A 20,500-nucleotide genomic window follows, 5' to 3' on the forward strand; every position below is an offset into this window, starting at 1 on the left:
TTGCCTGCGAAGCTGTAGAGCGCTGTGCACTTTCCGATGGGAGGGACGGGGTCCTCGTCGTCGAAGTCATCGTCAAACTCGGCGTAGACGGCGTGGGAGGTCTGGTCAGGGTTGCTTCCGTCGGAGTGGGCGCCGTCGGGACTGCAGGCAGACGCACAGACAGACCTCAGGGCTCACTGCTGGGCAAGGCGATCTTCACAGTCATCCCTGAGCCTAGAGCATTCCTCCATCGCATTGCTCACACTGCTTGTCGGACTTTTTTTTATTTAACTTCTTGTTGTTGCTGCTGCTGTTCTGCGTTTGTTTTTGGTGTTTCCTGTAATGTCTTTGTATTGGAGCATACATGCAAATAAGCATGTTTCATTGCACTGCATTGTGTGCATATGACAAAAACTGAACTGAACTGCAGGGAACTGGGTGAGGATCTCTTGTGAAAGCATGAGGGTAGGAGTCTGTAAAAGAGGCCCTCCACTACACTTCTCAGAAGGGGACAGTCGGGAGCAAAACTCAACTTGCATATCATTCTGAGAGGCGAGAAGAAATCGGAGATCTCTTCTCTCTCGCAGAAACTCACAAGAAATGACTTCACCATGGGATCTTCTCGGGATGTCAGACTGTACAAGGTCAGAGTGGATTTTAACCAGGATACTAGGGTTAACACCCCTACTCAATATGGCAGCCCACCTGAAAGATACTCTACAGCACAGTATTCCTGGCCACTGTACTAGGGCACTAGTTTAGAAACTGGATGAGTGGGAAGAGCACCACCTACTGGTCCACCACCAACACTGACAGCAGCCACCCTGATTTCCCTCCCGTCCCTGAGCTGCCCAGGCCCAGGCCCAGCCTCGTGAGACCAGGGGTGCACGTTGGGAGGGACTGCTGCTGTCCGCAGCAACCGGGGGGGCCGGACTCCTCCGCAGTTACCTGTATTTCTCATGGGATCCGTTATTGTTGTTGAAAGTGACGGAGTAACGCGTTCCCTCGCTGCTGCCCCCAGCCTCTGCGAGCCACGACTGCACGACAGGAAACAAAAGGATTCTCTTACCCTCCCGGGGCCAGCGAGCGACATGCATTTTAGAGAGAGTGGGGAGAATTGGCAAGTCGGGTTTTTCAGGCTGAGAATGAAGGGACATATCAGCTTGCAAACAGAGAAGCTCCGTCGGTTTTGACGCCAAGAAGAAAGAAAGACATCTGCTGCGAGAATAGGCATCTTCTCGCACGAAACTGAACAGCACATTCCATAGCGGACAAGACCTGGTTTGCACAGACAAGAGAAACACTGGCAAGCCCGACCTGCCCGTTCAGTGCTTACGCTATAAATTCAAAGTCAAGTGAAGAGCGCAGTACAATGGAAGTGTCTTTGGCACCCACATTCTGCACAATTTAAAGAGCCGCACTGTACAAAACTGCCCAAGGTCTGCCTCGTACAGTATCAAGTCCGCCCTCAAATCCTACCCCATACTTCTGCAGCTCCCCTCGTAGCCTGTCCATGTTGTGGGCGGTCTGGGCGATCTGGGGCGCCAGGCTGCTGGGGTCGCCCATCTGGGGGTTCTTCTCATACACGTCTTTCATCTTGCTCAGGGCCTCGCTGCGGGAGAGAATGGGGGCAGGCAGAGCTTACTGGAAGGGCAGGGAAATGGGCAGAAACAACAAGAGACCTCGTTCCCAACTTTTCTTGAAATGTGGGATCGCCGATTACACTCAGTCAAGGGTGTGTTTGCAGGTCTCATGGCTGCCAACCCTGTGACCGCACACGGGGAGAATGAGGAAGTGCTGGCTGACTCCTCTGCCTCGCCCACCCTCGCCTCACAGGTAGCACAGCCACATCCTGCGGATTCACCTCCAGCTGGAGGAGAGCCATGCCCCCCCCCAGTGTCTGGGACCTGACAGCGCTCCTAATCCCATCCTCCACTAGGTGGCGTTCAGTTGCTCATACACCACCATTTGGGTAATCCTGGTCACAGTCAGCATGCACCCTGACTACGGCTTGAACCTGCAATGCCTGGATTAGAGTGCCACTCAGAAGAGGCCTGCCCAGATCCTCACCTCTGGTCCACCTCCTTCTGCAGCTCCTTGTTGAGCTCGTCGATCTTCTGCTGCAGCTTCTTCCTCCTCTGCTCCGGAGGCAGGTGGGCGAAGTCCTCGGTGATCGTGGGCTGGCAGCACGAGGGGCAGACGGGTCAGAACCGGGTCATGGTGCCAAGGCGCACGCAATCCAGCATGCACAGGAGCATTGCCTGCTGGTGGGCTTTAGCTCTGGTGACTGGCTGGCATTCAGATGGCAGCGGGCCGAGCGTGTGCCAAATCAAGGGCAGAGCACCAGCTTGCAGAACAAGTGCAGGTGAACAAGTTCAGGCTTCATGGCCTGTAGCTACCAAAAGGGGCACCTTAAGAATGCTTGTTAAGCAATGGAAACCCAATGGGGTCAGACTGAGGGCATCACAGTCAGACACTGCTGACCTAAAAGTCTTCGGCTGTTGATGATCTAAAGAGGTCTAGAAACCCAGCTGGGTTCTGGCCCGCAAGGACTGGAGCTGCACACATGTGATGTTCAATGTGAACAAGCACGTCATCTCATCTGAGCAAAAGCTTCGCGAGTTTTAACCGTGCCAAAACACAGTGAAGGCTTTCGGCACTGAGAGACCCCTTCTCGTACATTCCCTGCCAGTGAAATTTTGCTTTTATCGGGATCAGCCTCTTACACCTTTGTCGCAGAGCTAAAACCACACTCCCAACCCTGACTCACAAGATAAAAACAGCAGGGCTGAAGCATTTACCTCTGGGTCCATCCAGCACCTTCTGCTGGGGCGACTCAGCCCCGCATAACAGCTGTGCTGCATTCCTTAGCTGCAGTTCCACCTAACCCCCACCAGATGGCGAGCATGCTTCACTCCTAATGTCTGTTCTTCACTTTCCACAAAACACACCCACTTCAATTAAACCAAAGTATGCAGACAACTGCTTTTGCATGTTAACATTTTGAATACTTAAAAAGATTTCTCAGATGAAGATGACTTAGGAGTGAAATGATCAATTCTGGTTAAATGCTGAAGCGTTATTTTACCCAGGCGCCAGTATTAACTAGTTGAATTCACAGTAAGAAGTGTATGCAACAGCAGTGCGCAAGAGTCTTTACCGTTAGGATACAGAGAGCTCACAGGTGAAGAATGTGGTCATAAATCATTAGTCTGCAAAGACCTGCATGAATGAGTCATGTGTTTTGCAGGGGGACTAATGCTTTATGAACGCTGTTATTCTGTACTAAAATAAAAAATGCAAACACTTGGAGAATGATCCCTTCCCATGTTGAACTCAGGGTGCTTCATCCCTTACAAAGACTTCTCAATTTCAACAAGCTACAAGTTCGTACAAAGCCAATTATTTCCCTGTCCAGCTCAGGGTCAGATTCTTAGTCTGCAAACTCCCCACAGTGTTGAACACAGGCCCTCTGGTTAAACCAGCTTCTCTGCTTCAAGTGAGGCTTGTGCACCTGAGCTGGCACTCTGGGGAGACACTCAAGCAGACAGCGCCTTGCATCCATTCTGCACCTCAGCGCCATCTCCGTTCAGTGGATCCGAGCGACTGGTTCAAGAGCAAACACGCTGCTGGTCTTTTCAGGCTTTTAATAACCTGAAGCTGGGTTTCTGTAAGGGATGACACACCCTTCCCTCCCACCCCCACCTCCCCCCACCCTGTGAGTCACGTGTGACACCTCCTTCCTTCTTCCCAGAGTTCCTCACACCAAACCGGACACTCGGAAATAATTACCAACAACCTCTCCTGGTGAAAGGACTGAAGGAAATGACGACAACAACAACAACAACAAGAGACAAAAACAAGAGGTCTTTGAGAGAATAATAGAAGACGACAGACTGCCTGCTCGTGCTGGCCAGCCGCAGGAGCTGAGAAAGGGTAGGGCTGAAAGGGAGTGTCAGTTCATGGCTGTGTGCTTTCTAAGATGCGTCAACTGAGCACAGATGGGTCTCCCTCTGGGTTCTTTACATGTCAAAGTCACACAGAGTGGGGGTCAAGACCAGCAAACCTGGGGGATATGGCACGAGCACATGATTACTGTAGAAGTATTTTAGTCAAACCCAGTGGGGCGTCACAGCTTACGACCTGCGATTGCAATGGGACTGCAGCTGTTGTCATGACAATAAATCTTACAGAACAGAAGATTAAAACATTCTTTTGAACGCAGATTATATAAGCGATTAAAACTCATCTTCTTGAGTATCGGCATTGACCACTTCATGTTACACTGCGCTAAAGCATTCTGGGGAGTTTATAACTCGCGTCCTTGAGAATAGGAGAGACTGGTGTTTTTTGAAGTGACTTGTTTGTGCCCTGAGTAGTTAAGAGTCTAATACAGAAAGGTGTCCTTCTTAGGAGGGGTTTGCAAACCAGACTCTGGACCTAAGAGAGGAGGGGTCTTTGCTCAACCTGGGTCTTTAAAATCTAGAGGCGTGGGATCTGCTGACCTCTGACCCTTGACCCACAGGACTTACCGTTCTCTTCAGGCTCCTGAAGGAGGAGATGCGTGGTTTGACGGTCTTATTGATCTCATTCAGACAGTAAGACAGGGGGTCCCGGCTGAACTTGGGGGAGGGGGGTCCATTAGCGGGCGAGGGGGCAGGGGGGTTGGAGAAGGGGGTGAGTGGTGGTGGGGGCAACTGAGACGGGAGAAAGGGAGGGGAAAGGAGGGAAGGTGGGTGGGTGGGGGGGGGGGGGGGGTGGGGGACAGGTGACGACATGGGAAAGAAGAGAGACAACATCAACACCCACAAGCAGCACGGAGTCAAAGAGGAGCTGGGGGACAACAAAACAGTAAGGAGATACCCCCCACCCAGAGAACACAATGCAGCACCAACACCAACACAGAAGCACTTCCGGGCAGAAAACTGTCCTCTTCCTGACTGTCGAAAAGGATGCGGTTAAAACTCAACAGGAGCCTCACGATACTCTTCTACACAGGTTAGCACCAGTAGCACGACTGGCTTCCCTTGTGAAGGGAACAGGGGTGCACACCTGGGAGGAGCCCCCGTCTGAGAACTCCAATCTCAAGGTCTTCTAAGGCCTTTTTCTTGACTATGAACGAAGAAGTTCAGTCAGACCCATCATTTTTTTTTTCTCGCGCTTGGCTGTCAATGAACCCTGCCCGCCACACATGGGGGAGGGGGGGGCACCAGGGAGGGCGGGCAGACTCCTGTGCCACGCCCCCTTCCAACTGCTCGGCTGTCAGCATGGGCAGCACGGCCACCGAGCTGATCCAGGGCTCCACACTGGGACTCGGCCAGCCACAATCTCACAAACGACCATCAGTAACAATGAACTCAAGTACTGAGGCGTTCCTTTTCCAGCACTGCTGGTACCGGTATGGAAATGATTTGTGCTTCCCAATGCAAATGAAGCGAAGCAACAGATGCTACACTTTATAAACCACCTTTTTTTGTTTTGAGGACAGTAGCAGAAAAGAAAACAGACAAGCAAAAGGTATTTGCAGCACCAACAACCACAAAAATATACAGTTTTCAGTGGAATACGCGACTGTTTTCTGCTAGGCGTCCCCGCAATATACAGAATTCTGTGCCCTGGAATTCAGATTAAGCGATTTAACAGCACGCCTGCAGTGATTTAACAATTCCCTGCAGCAGGAATGCAAAGGCGTCAGAAAACTCAAACCAGTGCTTTGTTAAACAAAGAGAAGGGCACAGGAAAGAGCCACAGTACTTCCTCCAGAGATGTCATTTGCCTGCTGTAAATCCCACAGGAGATTTCCCTGGCTGCAAACTGGCGAATGCTTTTGGAATAAGAATGGGATCACAAACAGCTGTCCTGTTGCTCCTGACAGTAACCCCAGCTCTACCTGATGCATCCCTCAGTGACTCTGAACACTGAAGAACAGCTGCATATTCACTGATCCCCCCCCACTTCCAAACCCCAGAACCACGTCCCTGCACCGAACACTACAGCAGACAACACTGGGGGTCACCCTTGGCTATACAGAGAGCACACAGCAGAATGCACTGAGCAGAGATGGGCGTAACACACAGCCAGCCCCAGGAAAGACAACAGACAAGCTCAGAGAGAGGGGTGTTAGGACATGCCGCGGGAGCAGTTAGACAGATGAGACAGACAGAAGGAGGGGTAGGGGATGCAGTTGTGTGGGGGGGGGGCGGGGGGATGCGGGGGCCCCCTGCTGTCAATGAAGTGTTAATGCGATGGAAGCATGGAAAAAAAAAAACAGTCCTCTCCTGTGCAGCTCACTGAAGCTCCGCCGCCAACGCGCAGCAGATCTGCAGTCAAGCCCGCCAGGGCAGACAGGCCACGAGCTCAGAAGCCCCTTTCAGACAAGGAGTCCAGGACGGGCCAGACTGAGAGGCACAGGCGCCACTAACCAAACACAGGGTCTCTCCAGGCCTGGAAGAGACCGCGCCAGCCAGCGGGCGCTGAACGAGCGCTCAGGGGGGCTCCTTTCTGCCGCGCCGCTTTAGGTTACGGCACCCACAATCCCCAGGTCCCAGGTCCACCCGCAGTCTAAGTCCTTGAAAGGGCCTGAGCCGCCGTCACAGGCAGCACATACTGGACTGCTGCGACACGAAACGGCCTAAACTCATGCCACAGCCATTCTGAACAGAGGATGCGGCTAAATGTTCTAAAGAAATACCCAAACCTCTCCTGTTCCGGGGAAGGCGAGGAGGCACATTAAGGAAGAACACGAGTAAAAGGGCCTGAGGGAAAGCGAGGACCGAGCTCTAACAGGAGACCGGCCTGAATGGACATCGCGTACAGCCGCCGAGCCATCGTGCACGGGAGGGGAGGGCGTTAAGTCAGCCTGTTTGACGTGTGTCCTGTGGGGAGGCGGGGGGGTTAGGCAGCTCTCCAAGGGTCCCCCCTCCCCCTTCACTGCCATGCACCTGGACCTCCGGCATGCCTTCAGCCAGGGGAAGAGCTACAAGCACGGGACATGATGACGCGGATCGCCGTCCAAACCTCTGCCAGCCCGGCGCCAGGCAAGTGCCCATGTCCCAGACAGGACCAGCCAATCCTCAGTTACAGCGGTAGGGCCCGTGAATGCACTAAGCCCGGTCCAAACTCCGGATGTGCTAGGAGCTGGAGAGGCCGGGAAGCCATCTCGCTGATCTGCAATATTTCGCGCTGGGCCACAGCGCAGGCCCGCAGGGGAGAGGTTTGGGACGGCCTGTTACAAAAGACAGAGAAACGGGGCCATGCACTGCTAACGTCCGGCACTCAGCTCCCCCCTTGCTCGAACCCTGCGCAGAAGAAACCTGGAGACACCCTTCTCCTCATCCCCCCTCTTCCTGCCAGGACTAACCGTTTTTGCCCAGTTTTGGTCTTTTTTCCAGGTGGAAACCAGACAAACCAGTCTGGCTACAGTTACTTCCAGGAGCACGCCCCCCCCGACCTGCCTGGACACAGCTGCCTGCCTCACAGTACGAGGAGGAAACTGAGGAACCGCAGTGCAAAAATGACAAGCTGCAGCAGCAGGCCGCAGGTAAAATATTCAAACGGAGGCGTTACAGCTCCAAAACCCAAAACTTGCCCTACTAAAAAAAAAACTCGATCCGAGCGCCCAGCAGCTCCGATGAGCTTCTGGATTCGCCGAGCGGCTGTTCTGGAAAGCCCAGACTACCTTGTTCTTCTTGGTGAAGGGCCAGAGCTTGTTGCGGTTCCTGCTCATGGGGCGATCGTGGGGGCACTTGGGGGTCCCCAAACTGCTGTCGGAGGAGGCCCTGTTGATGCCCTGGCTGTAGTCCTCAAACTCCAAATCCCCGGGCCGCTCGAACCCGGACTTGTGCATCTCGATGAGAATCAGGGAGTCCTGCGGGGATGCGGCGAGGAACGATCAGCTCACAGACCTCGCCCGGGCTCGGGACCCCCAAGAACCACGCCGGCGACTCACGTTTCTCTCGTTGGTGGAGGCGGCTGCCTTGGCAATACCATCCAGGCACTTCCCGATGATGGGCATCACCCGCTTCTCCGTCTCGGCGAAGGTGTTGTACCCCTCTGCCAGCTTGCGGATCCGCCGCTCGTCCATTTCCTGCAGTTTCTGCGACGCAAGACAGGGGGCGCACTCAACACTCTAGTCCAAGTGTCTAAAGGCACATCAACATGCCCAGAAAGTGATAAAAGCGCCCCTGATCAGGATTTACAAAAACTAAACCCTATTGTTCGTTTTTAATTTTGGTTTAAGCTCAAGTGCATATTGCACATAAATGTTTAGAACAAACATCAACGTCGTTGAACAGCATCAGAAGCTTCTTCAGTCCCGGATGATGATGCCTTTAAAAGTGGTTTCTAAACTTGTCTCCCATTCTAGCTTAAAAAAAGCCTAGAAAATCTTATCGCACTTATTGTAGCCTGCTTGCTTCTTAAGCACACCAGGAGTGCAGAAGGCAACCTTGGCAATAACAATGCTCCGAGATCAGATTACCGGCACCACAGGAACACTCTGCTCTAGGGCAGGGCAGGACCGCCGAGATCAGAGACCTTCTCGCTCCAGCGATCTGAAAAGAGGGGAGGGAGGGGTGCCTTACGTTGAAGATCTGAGGCATGTCGCTGAAGTAGAACTGGTTCTGCTCTCTGTTGTACTTCTGCAGCTGGGCGGCGTAGTCGTTCTTGCACTCCTCGGCCACATGCAAGCGCGCGTGCGCCAGCGTCTTGGCCTGCGAGCGGGGGAGAAGCGAGATGAGGGCGCGTCCGTCCGAACCCCGTCACCACGACACCGGACTGGGCATATTATCAATGTCACGTTGGCAGAGGCTCTATGCTGGTAAAAGAACGACGGCCAATGTTGTGAAGACACCTCAGCATTCTTCTCACCCTTTCTCAGCAAGCAGCGAGAGACAAAGCTGGTTGGCTGCAGGTTCGAAGCCGAGCCCTGAAGTTTGTCTTTATATGCCGAGTAAAGCAGTACCCCCCCCATAACACACACTTTAAATGTCATGTGTGTGATTCCAGCCCTCAGCTCCTTCTATATGGAGCCTGCATGTTCTTTTTTTTTTACTCTGGGTGGTCAATGTTACTCAACTCCCAAAATCATGCAGGAAAAGTATGTTTGGATGCCCCCCCTCCAGGGTTTAACCCTATACCCAGTGGCCAACAGAATACGGCTTCAAGTTGTGTGGTCGTAAAGAATGTCGCTCGGCTTTGCTACCCTCTCCACGTCGGCCTTAGTGGCGTTGATGTCCTGGTCTGTCTTCTCGGCATACTGGGAGGCCTTCTCAGCTTCCCGCCACTCCCTCTCGAACCGTTTCTTGCTCTGAGAACACAAGGAGTCAACGTAAGGCCCCTGTCCCATCATGCACTTTGACCCAGGGGTCGCGGCCTGCTCGTTGGAGACCTAGGTCAAAACATTCGCTTTGTGTGAAAGCACCGCCTTGGGTGGTAAGTGGACTGGCCCAGTGTGAGTGGCAATCCAGTAGTTCAGTTCATGTATATTAAAATTTTGTGCCAATACCTACAAATGTTTGCGTTTCTTCCATTAACACAGTGATTTTCAAAAATTGTTGGGGATAGTTTCTGGCATCAGGAAAAACTCTCTAGAATTAGAGTTATCTAGTGTGGCATAGTGGTTAGTGCCCTGGATTCATAACTGGAAGGTTACAGGTCCGAACCCCAGCTGGGGCACTGCGGTTGTACCCCTGAACAAGGACCTTCTCCCAGGTTGCTGTAGTAAAATACCCAGCTGTAGAAATGGGTGCAGATGTACAGGAAGTTGCTTTGGATCGAATAATTAATTTAGTACACTGCAAAGAAAAAAAAGCCAAAGAAAAAATTAAAACTGAACAGGTTTAGGTAGACTGTGCAACCTTGGTTACAAGGTAATCAACAGAAGTGAAATAAAACCTGGTTCAGAGTTGGGAACGAAGCTAGGGCAACGTCTGGCTCTGGTGATCCGACAGGAAACTTCCTGTCCAGACACTGAGGGCAGGAGAACTGTCCAGCAGCGCACAGCAACAGCAGAGAAGAAAAACAACACCTTTCTTTTCAAATGAGAAGCCCTGCCCTTAGTGGCCTGCTCTCTGGGAGGCGGGAGGCGTGTCATTATCCTACATTCCAAAATATTTCTCTCTCTGTTGCAGAGTTGCAGCGGTTGGTCCCAATTCGCTGGCCGCCCGCAGAGCTAAACTGCCCTGACCTCCGAGATCTTACCTGACCTGCCCCGAAAACCAGTCTCCTTATAGAGCCCGGACAGATCCATCACAGCCAGCATCAACGCATGAGATGAATGAAATTTACAATCAGGCGGAAATGGAGGCACGCTTTTTTTTTTTTGTTTCATTTCAAAGGGCTTGACAAACACGGCCCTGAAGTACAGGGGGAGCAATACCCTTCACAGCCTTAACCCTGGCCTGCTGGCTCTGCCTCCCCAGGGCTCGAGCAGAGGACACTCACACTGTCCAGCTGTTTGTAGCTGCTCTCCAGCATCTGTTGCGCCTTCCTGCCTTCTGCCAAGTACTGCAGGGAGAGACACAGGCAGAAAGAGAGAAAATCAGACTCATATACACTTTATATGGGCACAACATGTGTTCTCATGCATATATGCTAACAAATAACCCAACTGCACCTATAATTTGTATGGCAAATTCAGCTCCAGTTACTAGGTTTAAACAGGATGGAAACTAAATGTTTCAGGACATTTAGGACAAATGTCCTAACTTGAGCTTAACCACACCTCTCTACTCAAGTGAAAGGGCTTCTGTCTGCAAAGTCCCAAAACCAACTGTCCCAATCTTTCAAACCTTATGTTCCACACAAAATCTTCAGTCAGAAGCCTGTCTTCCTCTGGATAAAACCGCCGGCCAACACACAAAGAGAGGCCCTTTGTAAAACGTTTTATGAAAACCTCTCCAGCAATTTGTCTACCTTATCCAAACACAATGGCAACCCTCAAACTGCCCTGGACAATTATTTTTAAATCTGCACTATGCCTTCACTGCCAGTCTTTCACTCCTCCAGGCTGCTGTCTCTGACTCTAAGTGGGGAAAGGGGTAATTGTAGTTTGTGGATGTGAATGGCGCATGGATGCCCAAGTGCCCAGTTCTGGGGGGCACTGGAGAGCTCGGCCTCTCCTCACCGTCTTGCGCTCCTGCTTGATCTCCTGCAGGTACTTGGTGACCTCCACGCAGATGTTCAGCATCATGTTTTCCGCGATGACCTCGCGCTGCCCTGCGTAGTCGTTCATCTCCGTCAGGATGTCCTGGAAAGACTGGTAGTGGCTGAACCTAGAGGCGGGGAGAGGGCCGGCACAGACACCAGGGAGAGACCGGGGCCAGGGTTAAAAACCGCCATCGTTCACGAGAGGCTTCTCCTCGGGCCCAACTGGCACGTGCAACAGCGCTCACTTTCACTAACGCGCACACTCGTGTGCTCGACAGGAGCCCAGAAGGGGGGGGGAGACCCAGGGGCTGGAACATGCCACAAGCCCACCACGCCGCCTGCCCACTGTGCCACATTATGAAAAGAAAATGGAAGCTGAAAGAATAAACCATTTTTTCCCCCAGATACTCCCGACACGAGCTGGCCTTCCACCAGCCACCAGCAAAGCCTGTGCGCTGCTTCATTTATTTGGGGTGCAGCTGCCCGCCTGGTCTCGGGGTCACGCCTCCCAGTCCCCTGTGCCACCCTTCACCCCTGCTCTTCTGTGCCAACGACGTGTCCCAGCTGCCAGCGCCGGGATTATCAAGCTACGTGAAGTGTCTGTCCACATCCCAAGGTCTCCCCCGCCTGGAATAGCAGAGCTCCCCCCCCCATCCCTCTCCCAGCGTATCGCCGTGGCGATGACAGGCCTCCGATAACGAAGTATTACACAGAGGCCACAGAGACCCGAAGGCTGGCTGGTGTTGCCTTTGCTGGGAGTGTGCTTAGTACTCAGAGCAGAGACGGGAGGTCAGAAGTTTGCTCTGCTGGGACGTCCCGACACAGCCCAGGGTGCCAACAGCCTTGAGCACCTGAGACGGGAATCTTATCTTCCAGTTTATTCTATACTCAAACTCACAGCTGTGATGTCCAAAGTGGCATTTACTGGAACTGAGACGTTTGCGCAAGATCCCATGAGGTCTCAATTCCTTTTTTGGTTTTGCAAAGGTAGGATTTCTCTTTTGGTTCCTGAGGCAATCCACAGGAGGGCACACAGAGCTCTCATCCTGCTCAGGAAGGGAACAGCAAGCCCGTCAGAAAACACTTGATTTGTCTTCAAGTGGGAAAAGAGCGAGTGAGAGAGACGCAGCCCTTTCTGCTGTGGCAGAGTGGGAGAGACGGCAAGCTTGTATAAAACCTGCCGCTTAAGACATGTCTGTGTTTATCAAAAAACAATATTAATTTTTACAGAGCTGCGTTGGAATTTCCTGTTGCTGGCACATGCATCAGAACAGCATTTTTCATTCGCCCGTAAAGCGTTCTAAATCCCAGCCCCAAAAAAAAAAAGCCTGGCGTCCCTACCTGCACTCCTGCTCTTCCTTGTTCCCTCGTTTAGGGATGTACTTCTTTGTCAGGCTCCTGCAGGAGACAGAGAAGAGACCCTTCAGGCTCGGACAGGCCTGCGGAAGGGAGGCTGGGCAGCCCGGCCTGCAATCCCTTCCTGAGCCAGGAGGAGGGTGGTGGGGGGGGGGGCAGTCCGAGCCCAGTCTGTTCAGGTGTTGAAAGCAGCTGATATGGGGATGTTTTAATTGAGGCCTGGTCTGGCATGGCCACGGTTTAAAACAACAGTCTTTCACTCCTTCACTTCCATGCGCAAAAGCACCAACAAAGCTGACTGGAGGGAGACAGATCTCGGGGGGTCGTCTCACAGGGATGACCTCGCGCCCAAGACCAAGCAGGACTGGGAACTGACAGGCTTTGAAGCAGGAGGGATGTGCTCTCTCGCCCAAGGCATCTAAATGTCAATTAAACAATTAACTATCAATTAAGCAATTAAAGCGCCGGTTCACTTGAAACCCAACGGCACAGGACAGAGGGACGAGACTGCCCCCCTGAGCTCTGGCTGAGGGGTCTAACTCTTCTCCACGACAGCAGGAGCAGAGCTCTTGAACACACAGGCTGCTCTTCTCTCCCCAGGGGCTCTGCGTCTCCTCCTCTCTCTCCTGCCACTTCCTGCTCTCCGTCACGTGCCGTCTGCTCCCACTTCCCTTCCCCGGGGGTTTCGGTGTGGAGAAGCTCAAAATCGCCTCGCAAAGACCCGGTCTGAAGAAAAATGCTGCCCCCGCTGAGACGATTAGACAAGGCACACAGCAGTGCCTCTACCAAGCTGAAAAGGTCACTTTGTTTATTGTTCAGAGACAGCCACTCAGGTCAACATGGGCAGAGCTGGCAGCAGTGCTCAGGGCTCTGGCCTGGAGGGACGTGGGTTCAATCCCAGGTGGGATGGCGCTGTTGCGCCTACTAAAGTGTCTACTGTAGGTGACACTTTGTTCCTAACTGGTTCAGTAAGGGATTACAGAGCAGTCCAGGCTCTCGCTCGGCAGCAGTGGAATCATGTCATTCCTCCACTCATACTATAAACTCACAGGTCAATGAATTAATAATTTAACAACTGAACTAGTGCTGGATTGGGCACAAACACAGCAGCATAGAGTCCTTCCCCTCTGCTGTCATGTCAGTAGCCCATAGTCTATTTAAACAGCTTTCAGCACCAAGGAAATTGCTTATCTAAGGGACAATGAAGTTAAATGTAGTTATTTCAATTACGGTGATTGCTGATGAAGTAATTAAAGCACTAGATGGAATATCCTCAGTGCCTGACTCCCCCAGACAGGGGCAGAGTGCCAGCGGCCCCACCTAAGCTGCTTGGCGTAGTTCTGCTCGATCTCCGTCCTCTCCTTGACGAACTTCACATACTTCTCCACCTGGTCCAGCCCCCACTGGGTGTGCTTCTCGATGGTCTCGTACTGGTCCTGATGGGGGGGGGGGGAGAGCAGAAAAAACAGTCAGCTTTAAAACTCTACCTCTGTGGTGCATTTGAAAGCATTTGAAATCGTTTGCCATTATTTGCAAAAGGCAAACACCTCACCCCACCCCCAGCCCTTCCTTCCCAGAACACAACCGTTTCACTCTCCCCACAGTATTTCCACACCTCTGGCACATCGTCAGTCAACAGCTGGGCTGTCACAAGGTACTAGATACCGGTGTTGGAGTCACCTCCTCTTAATGCTTGGTATTATGCAAAGGTTGGGTTAGTCTACCACTAACATCAAGAAAAGGCCAGATTCCATCCAAAAAAAAAAAAGGAGTGCAGTGGATTGGAACCAGGGTCAGGTGTAATGCATCCAGAAACAGGCTCTCCAATACTGAGAGCAGGGACTGACGTCCTTGTCTATCGGCGATAGAATGCTTGTCATTCTTTCTCCTCCTGGGAGCAGTGCAAAGACTACAGAACATAACCTCTCAGCACAGGCTGCTGAAAACCTCTTGACCTTGAAAAGGTTATATCCCAAAATAATGACAGAGGTGGGGGGGTCAGCACACAAGAGCCCAGATTAGGAAGAAGCTGGAATTTCTGAAAGGGTAAGAGGGAGAAAGAATGATTTGACAAGCAGGATGTGACCAGGTTAACTTTTTTTACAAAAAATGTTACACTTAATTAAGCTCTTTAAAGGCCAATTACACAACACTATTTCTCGATTTGTCTTGCAGAGATCCTCCCGCCTGGATTTAGGGAAGCTTTTTCAAAAAGTGTGTTAAATAAAGGCAGAGAGACTACAGAGAAGTGTGTCATCAATCTCCAGTAACTAACTGCTCATTTATGTGCTCCATTTGGAGTGCAGTCTGACTTATATTTCAAGAACGGAGATTTTTGGGACTCAAGTTGACAAAAATAAGAAAATACGCCGCCATCAACATCAATGTTTTCGGTCTTGAACGTTACTCCCTGGCTTTCTTGTTACGAGAGGCTCTCTGACTCGTCTGATAGTGAGTAGTTAATTGACCCCAGGATCTCATCCTGACACTTCTCGAAAGACGCCAGTTTATCAGTTTCAGCAGCATAACTGGTGGGGTCTGGCTTGTATACTTCCCTACTCCCACAACCTTTTGTGTAAAGAACTATCTCCAATTCTGTCTCACTGCCACCTTGACCACAATTAAGCAACTTGAGGGAGCTATAAATGCGATAATAGTGGGGAAAAACAATATCTGATTGACAGCCATCCTTTCAAACACAAAAACATCCAACATCCGCAAACTCCCACAGCAACAGCACCCCTGGCCGGCGAGCTCACCGAACAGCAGAGAGGCAGGATCTACAGAGCCCGGCACCTGGGCCCGACACCCGGAGCCCGGCACCCGGGCCCGAGCAGCTCCCCTCCCTCTGCCCCACTCGATCACCCCTCCCCACCAGCCCAGGAGCCAGGGAAAGCCGGAACGCTCCGTAACAGCAACGGCTACCATCGCATCTCCTTTTTCCCCCCTTTATCTGCGCGAGACCCCGCGCAGTCGAACTGGGAGGTAGAGCCATTTTTAAAACCCGTCTGCGGCAGAGGCACGCAAGGCTGGAGCACTGATCCCTCTCGAACAGCCGCGCTGGCTGCCCAGTCCCCATACCCCCGAGCTCTCTGGCGCCCCTCTCAGCCTGGGTGACGAACGCCGAGGAGAAATACCCAGACAGTGATGAGCCCAGCACAACCACAAGCCTGGTCTTGTGTGAGTCTTTTGTTCCTCTCTCTCTCTCTGGCTTCTTCACAGTTGACTAACAGAGGCAGAATGCCCTCTGGGAGGTACGGAGGGCTGTGTGTCACAAGTTTCGCATTTTCCACCATAAAAGTTCACTCAGACCTTTAACAACAACAAAAAAGAAGGAGGTGCAGGAGCTGCATCAAATAATTCAACCACATTCTTCAGTCTTGTACGTTTAAACATCTGGACTAAATTTCATTTCTGTTTGTTAGAAAGGGGCATCGCTAACTGGGACAGACCTCTGGAGATCACCCGAGTCCGAACCCACATTTCCAACTGGCCCCCCTCGCTCAATCACCAGTGTGCTCTCCTCTCCAGGACGAGAGGAACACAGGAGCGCTACTGGTTCGCAAGGGGTCCTTGGCAAGTAGGATAGTGGGAATGTACAAATAAGGCTCCCACTGCAGAGCAGTCTGATCCATCTCATGTTTTCAACACCGTGGGGGCTGGTACAATCTGGTCTGGTGATGCACAGAAGCAAAAATGCGAAATATTACAATTACAACACAGCTCTGCTCAGGCAAATTTCCTCAAGATAAGGTAACCACTAGATAACCAGCACCTGGTGTTTACGTAGGACCCTGAAGCCAGTAAAACCTGAAATGGATCAAACTGCTGCGACGCGGGAGCCTTCTCTGCTTCCCCACTAGAATTCACTGGGCCGTGAAAGGCGGGAGGCTGCCCTGTACGTAACAAGGGACTGAAACAGGAGTCATCTTGAGAGCCAGAGGTTTGGGGGAATTTTCTGCTGGACAGATCCACCTGTCTTTCCTGAGCTCTCGCTGCAACATCATTGAGTGTTGGATGTTCCTCCCACAGGGGGACCAAATCCCATGCAATGAAAAGAATGATGCCTCGTGATGCCCCCCCAGATCTTTACACCTGCAGAGTTAGCCAGTGAGGAACCACACATGCTCTCTTTCAGGTCAATATTTCTGTATTGTGAACTGGCCTGTTACTGGGAGTCGGATTCATAGCGTTTCAAAAAGTCCAAAGAAGTGGTTACTTTGTATGAAAACTTCTCGGCACTTGTTTTCTCTTAGTGTTAAATCAAGCACATTCTCAGGCAGTTTGGGACTTTTTCAAAAAAAGAAACAGGACTGTCTGCTGCAACACAGTGAGCACCCCCCCCACAACCTGATGAATGGAACAGTCCGTTTTCTTCTCACAGACCCAGGTTAAGTGCAGGCCAGCACCACCTTCTCTTGGGAGGGGAGCAAAAAAACAAACTTATTATGAATTTCCTGTGCTGATTTTACCTCGGTCTGACCTTCATTACTGTTTCTTGAGTTAGTCACCAGAAACGACCCAGTTGCTCCAAACAAACCTCTTCTTCCTCCTCACTCACAAACCGCAGGCCACCCCCCTGCCAGACACACGCACACCCCCCAACAGAAACCACCAGCTTGCAGTATTTCCCCACTGTGGCCTGAGCGTCTACCAAGGGAAAAACCACCACAGACGCAACAGAACGTCCAGAAAATTCCACCTGCCAGCTCAACGAAGCCCTTGAGTCCGACAGGAGAAACTCCGGCCCTTGGCCGCTTCCTGCATCACTCTCAGCACACTGCCCGCTGTGCGAGGGTTTCCAGAGAAGGCACGAACCAAAAAAAACAAAAAAAAAAACACACATTCTGCTTTCTATTTAACTTGAACCACTCCAGAGCCCAGACAAGGACTAAACAAGACCTCTCCTCGAAACCCAGCTTCAGGCAGCAGGACGGATGGACGTCTGAGACGAGCAAGGCGGATGAAATTAAACCAGGCCCAGGTTATCCAAGCCGGTTAAGGTCATTAACCTCCCGGTGACACGCTGAATAATCCCTGGCTCATGCAGAAGAAGAATAGGCAGATTGCTTACAAATGTAGCATCATTATTGTACAGTAGATTCCTGATCAGAAAATATCAGGAAACGGGACTCTCTTTCCTCAACACGCAGGCAGACTCAATCCTCACGAGGTGTGTGAGGAGGGGAACATGATTCCAACGAGGAATTTTGTGGCGCCAAGCCATGGGACACACTGCCTATAATGGAGATGAAGCGCGCCTCACCTACAGCCAAGGGCTGAACTGCACACCCTGAACAGAGCCGGACAACACACAGACAACACAGAGAGGCCGGGCTCTCTTTCTCACAGAAAATTCTCCGGGGCGGCGACATCTGGAGATACGCTGCGCATTCCACACATTTCCTTACCCCTGAAGGACTCGCGACCTTTGAACTGTCTTCTGGGATAAACAGTTCTGCAGCGTTTTACTCCCCCCTCTCTCTCCCTTTCAGTTCAAATTGCATTTTTAGACAAATGAGGAAAATATTTTCCGAAGGGGGTACGATAATATGGTCTGGAAAACATTTCGGAGGCCAGACCCGAGTTGTTCCGACTTCTGCCCTCTGTAGGGGGTGTACAGCGCAGCCTACCGGGACGGTGAACTCCGAACACATGGCGTCCGGTTGCTCCTGTCAGCGGACAACGACAGCAGCCAGGAAGAAAGGTTATAAAAGAGAGGAGCCTCTCAGCCCATCCATCCTATCTGGTAGATAGCAGTTAAGTGAGCCAAGAATCTCACACAGCTATTTCTTGAAAACAGCCGGGTATCACCTTCAACATCAAGGCTGGTTAACTTGTTCCACACTCCCACCACCCTTTGTGTCAAGAGGCTCCTCCTGTTCTTAGCTTAAACTTCCACATAGTTCCCACTGGTGGGCTCTGGTGTGTGTTGCACTGTTGATTCTGGGTTGACAGTTGTCCCTGCCTTTGAGGATTTGGAATACTTGGATAAACTCCCCTAGTAGCCAAGAAGCTTTCCCCGTTCAAGAATAGGACATTCCTTTCAGCCCAGGAAAGCACCAGCTTGCTCTCCTCTGGACTGACTGCAGAAGGTCACTCGTGGAAGATGTGCTGGACTGAAGTCTACAGAACTAAACAAAGTGGTTTATAAGATCTGACGTTTAGTCTACTTGTCGGCACTCAGTAACCCGAAAGCAATGGGGCCAAGGAAAGCTTCAAACCCAAGCTCAGACTGCGCGCCAGCCCCAGGGCCTGTCCTGCCAGTGATCGCAGGAGAAAGCTGCAGAGAATCTACGTGCCAGAAAACAAACCGGGGTATGTCGCCCCACATGGAACAGCTCTCCTACAAAATGAACCTGGCTCTGTTACAGGTTGCTGGCACAAATGGAAGTGTTACTTAACCCCGTGTACGTAACGAGGAGTTTTTAAAAAAAACTTTCCTGCTACGGGGTTCCCAGGTTGTGCCAGAGTCGCTCATCGCTGATGTGGACGTCAGCGAGCTTGTGTTTCACTTCCAGATGCGTGCCAGGTGTGCAAGCAGCACGGGGGAGAAGGGGAATTCTAGGTCTCAGATAGTCATTTCATTTTCGCCTTTTCCCTGAGCAGCATGTGCTGGCACCTCAATGCCACTGCTTACTTGTAAAACTCCCACAATGCCTTGGGTGGAAACGGTTGAAGTTTCCTACTGGTAACTCCCCGTGCAGCACCGAGAAAGTGCAACACTGGTGGGGGGGTTGAGTGTGTGCCGTTCATCCTCCGTGCAATATCAGAAACAGCACGAATCTAGCAAGAGGCACGTTAGTGCTGGAGACCAGAAGCGAACTGTCACCCACACACAGAAAACCAGCCAGGGTTAACCTGGACTTTGAAAGCATTTTTTTACACCCAAGAAAGACCTTCTGTGGCGCAGAGGGCATTCCAAGGTCTTTAGCTCAATATTTCAATTCAAATTAAAAGCTAACTGGCAGACACCATCTCTAATGATCTATAGGCAGACGTAAAACGGACTGAATTCTGCTTATTACAGAGCTGGATGGTTGGGATAAAGAGGGCAGCGGCGCAGAGTTTTAATACTGCATGCCGATTAAAAAAAAATCAGGCATTGGGGAAGGGCTCCTTCTCTCCTGCCAGCATGTCGGAGCTGATCAGTTGAACGGGCTCAGCTCGGCAGCGCCGTGCTGGGGGTGCCCCCTTCCTCACCCCGGTGTGCCGAGATGAGAGCGGGCAGGAAAATGTTTCATGCCCCTGTCATTTCGCCCTGCGCTGGTTTTACAGGCCGTGCTGAAACACCGCAGGCTACCCGCCACCGGCCAAGCTAAACAGCGGGCCAACACGAAGAGGAAATGGCCGGGCCCTCAGGGCTGTCGCCGTGCCAGGAGGAGGAGGGAGGGGCTGGCAGTGGTCCTGGGAACTGCAGACTCCCAGACCTCTGGGATACGAGCTGCTCTGCGCTCAAGGTGCACACAGGCACACATAGGAAACTACAAGGGAATCTGAAACAAGTATTCAAAATCGTCACAGGCTCCGACAGTCAACCCAGAGGCCATTTCAGAATCCACAGTGAAACACAAACCACAGGCCACAAGTGGGGACTACGTGGAGTTTTACGAGGGAGAACAGGAGGCGCTTCCTTACGCAAAGAGTTGCAGGAGTATGGAACCGGCTAGCCAGCTGTGATGTTAATTCCCAGCTGATAATCTGGCGTCATTCAAGAACGAACAGATGACATCCTGGAATCAATCATGTACTAACTCCCCGACAGGCTAGGTGCGCCGAACCACCTCTCGTTTGTAGCCTCTCTTAATAGCTTGTGAAAGGACGCAAGAGTTCCGACCAGGCCTTTCAGTGTAAACACCAGCATGAGCGCACGCTTGCCGCTGCTGTCAGGAAGTTTAGAGATACAGGCCGCTACGCCCCAGGATTCTCAGCCGGGAAGGGGGGGGGGTTCCCCGATCGCCGCGACGGCAGCGTGTACGAGGGTGAGGATACTGTAGGCCAAGCGGAGCTGCGGCAG

At 51.8% G+C, this 20,500-nt stretch overlaps 1 protein-coding gene across 2 annotated transcripts in view; it reads right to left on the bottom strand.

Annotated features, from left to right (window-relative positions):
- trip10a (thyroid hormone receptor interactor 10a) overlaps window positions 1-20,500 on the bottom strand; it is a 47,105-nt gene that overhangs the window by 2,651 nt on the left and 23,954 nt on the right. The window contains exons 2-14 of one of the 2 annotated variants that reach the window (XM_088932318.1): window positions 13,804-13,919; window positions 12,469-12,525; window positions 11,105-11,252; window positions 10,423-10,485; window positions 9,182-9,286; window positions 8,562-8,690; window positions 7,928-8,074; window positions 7,658-7,846; window positions 4,512-4,676; window positions 2,050-2,159; window positions 1,459-1,591; window positions 928-1,016; window positions 5-141 (exon numbers count right to left, since the gene is read on the bottom strand). In XM_088932318.1, the coding sequence (XP_088788444.1) occupies window positions 5-141; window positions 928-1,016; window positions 1,459-1,591; window positions 2,050-2,159; window positions 4,512-4,676; window positions 7,658-7,846; window positions 7,928-8,074; window positions 8,562-8,690; window positions 9,182-9,286; window positions 10,423-10,485; window positions 11,105-11,252; window positions 12,469-12,525; window positions 13,804-13,919 (1,588 nt within the window). The remainder of the gene's footprint in view (window positions 1-4; window positions 142-927; window positions 1,017-1,458; window positions 1,592-2,049; window positions 2,160-4,511; window positions 4,677-7,657; window positions 7,847-7,927; window positions 8,075-8,561; window positions 8,691-9,181; window positions 9,287-10,422; window positions 10,486-11,104; window positions 11,253-12,468; window positions 12,526-13,803; window positions 13,920-20,500) is intronic. The other variant, XM_088932319.1, reaches the window with a different exon arrangement.

Source organism: Atractosteus spatula, chromosome 14 (assembly GCF_055471065.1).
Source record: "Atractosteus spatula isolate fAtrSpa1 chromosome 14, fAtrSpa1.hap1, whole genome shotgun sequence".
In the NCBI taxonomy this organism is placed as follows: domain Eukaryota; kingdom Metazoa; phylum Chordata; class Actinopteri; order Semionotiformes; family Lepisosteidae; genus Atractosteus; species Atractosteus spatula.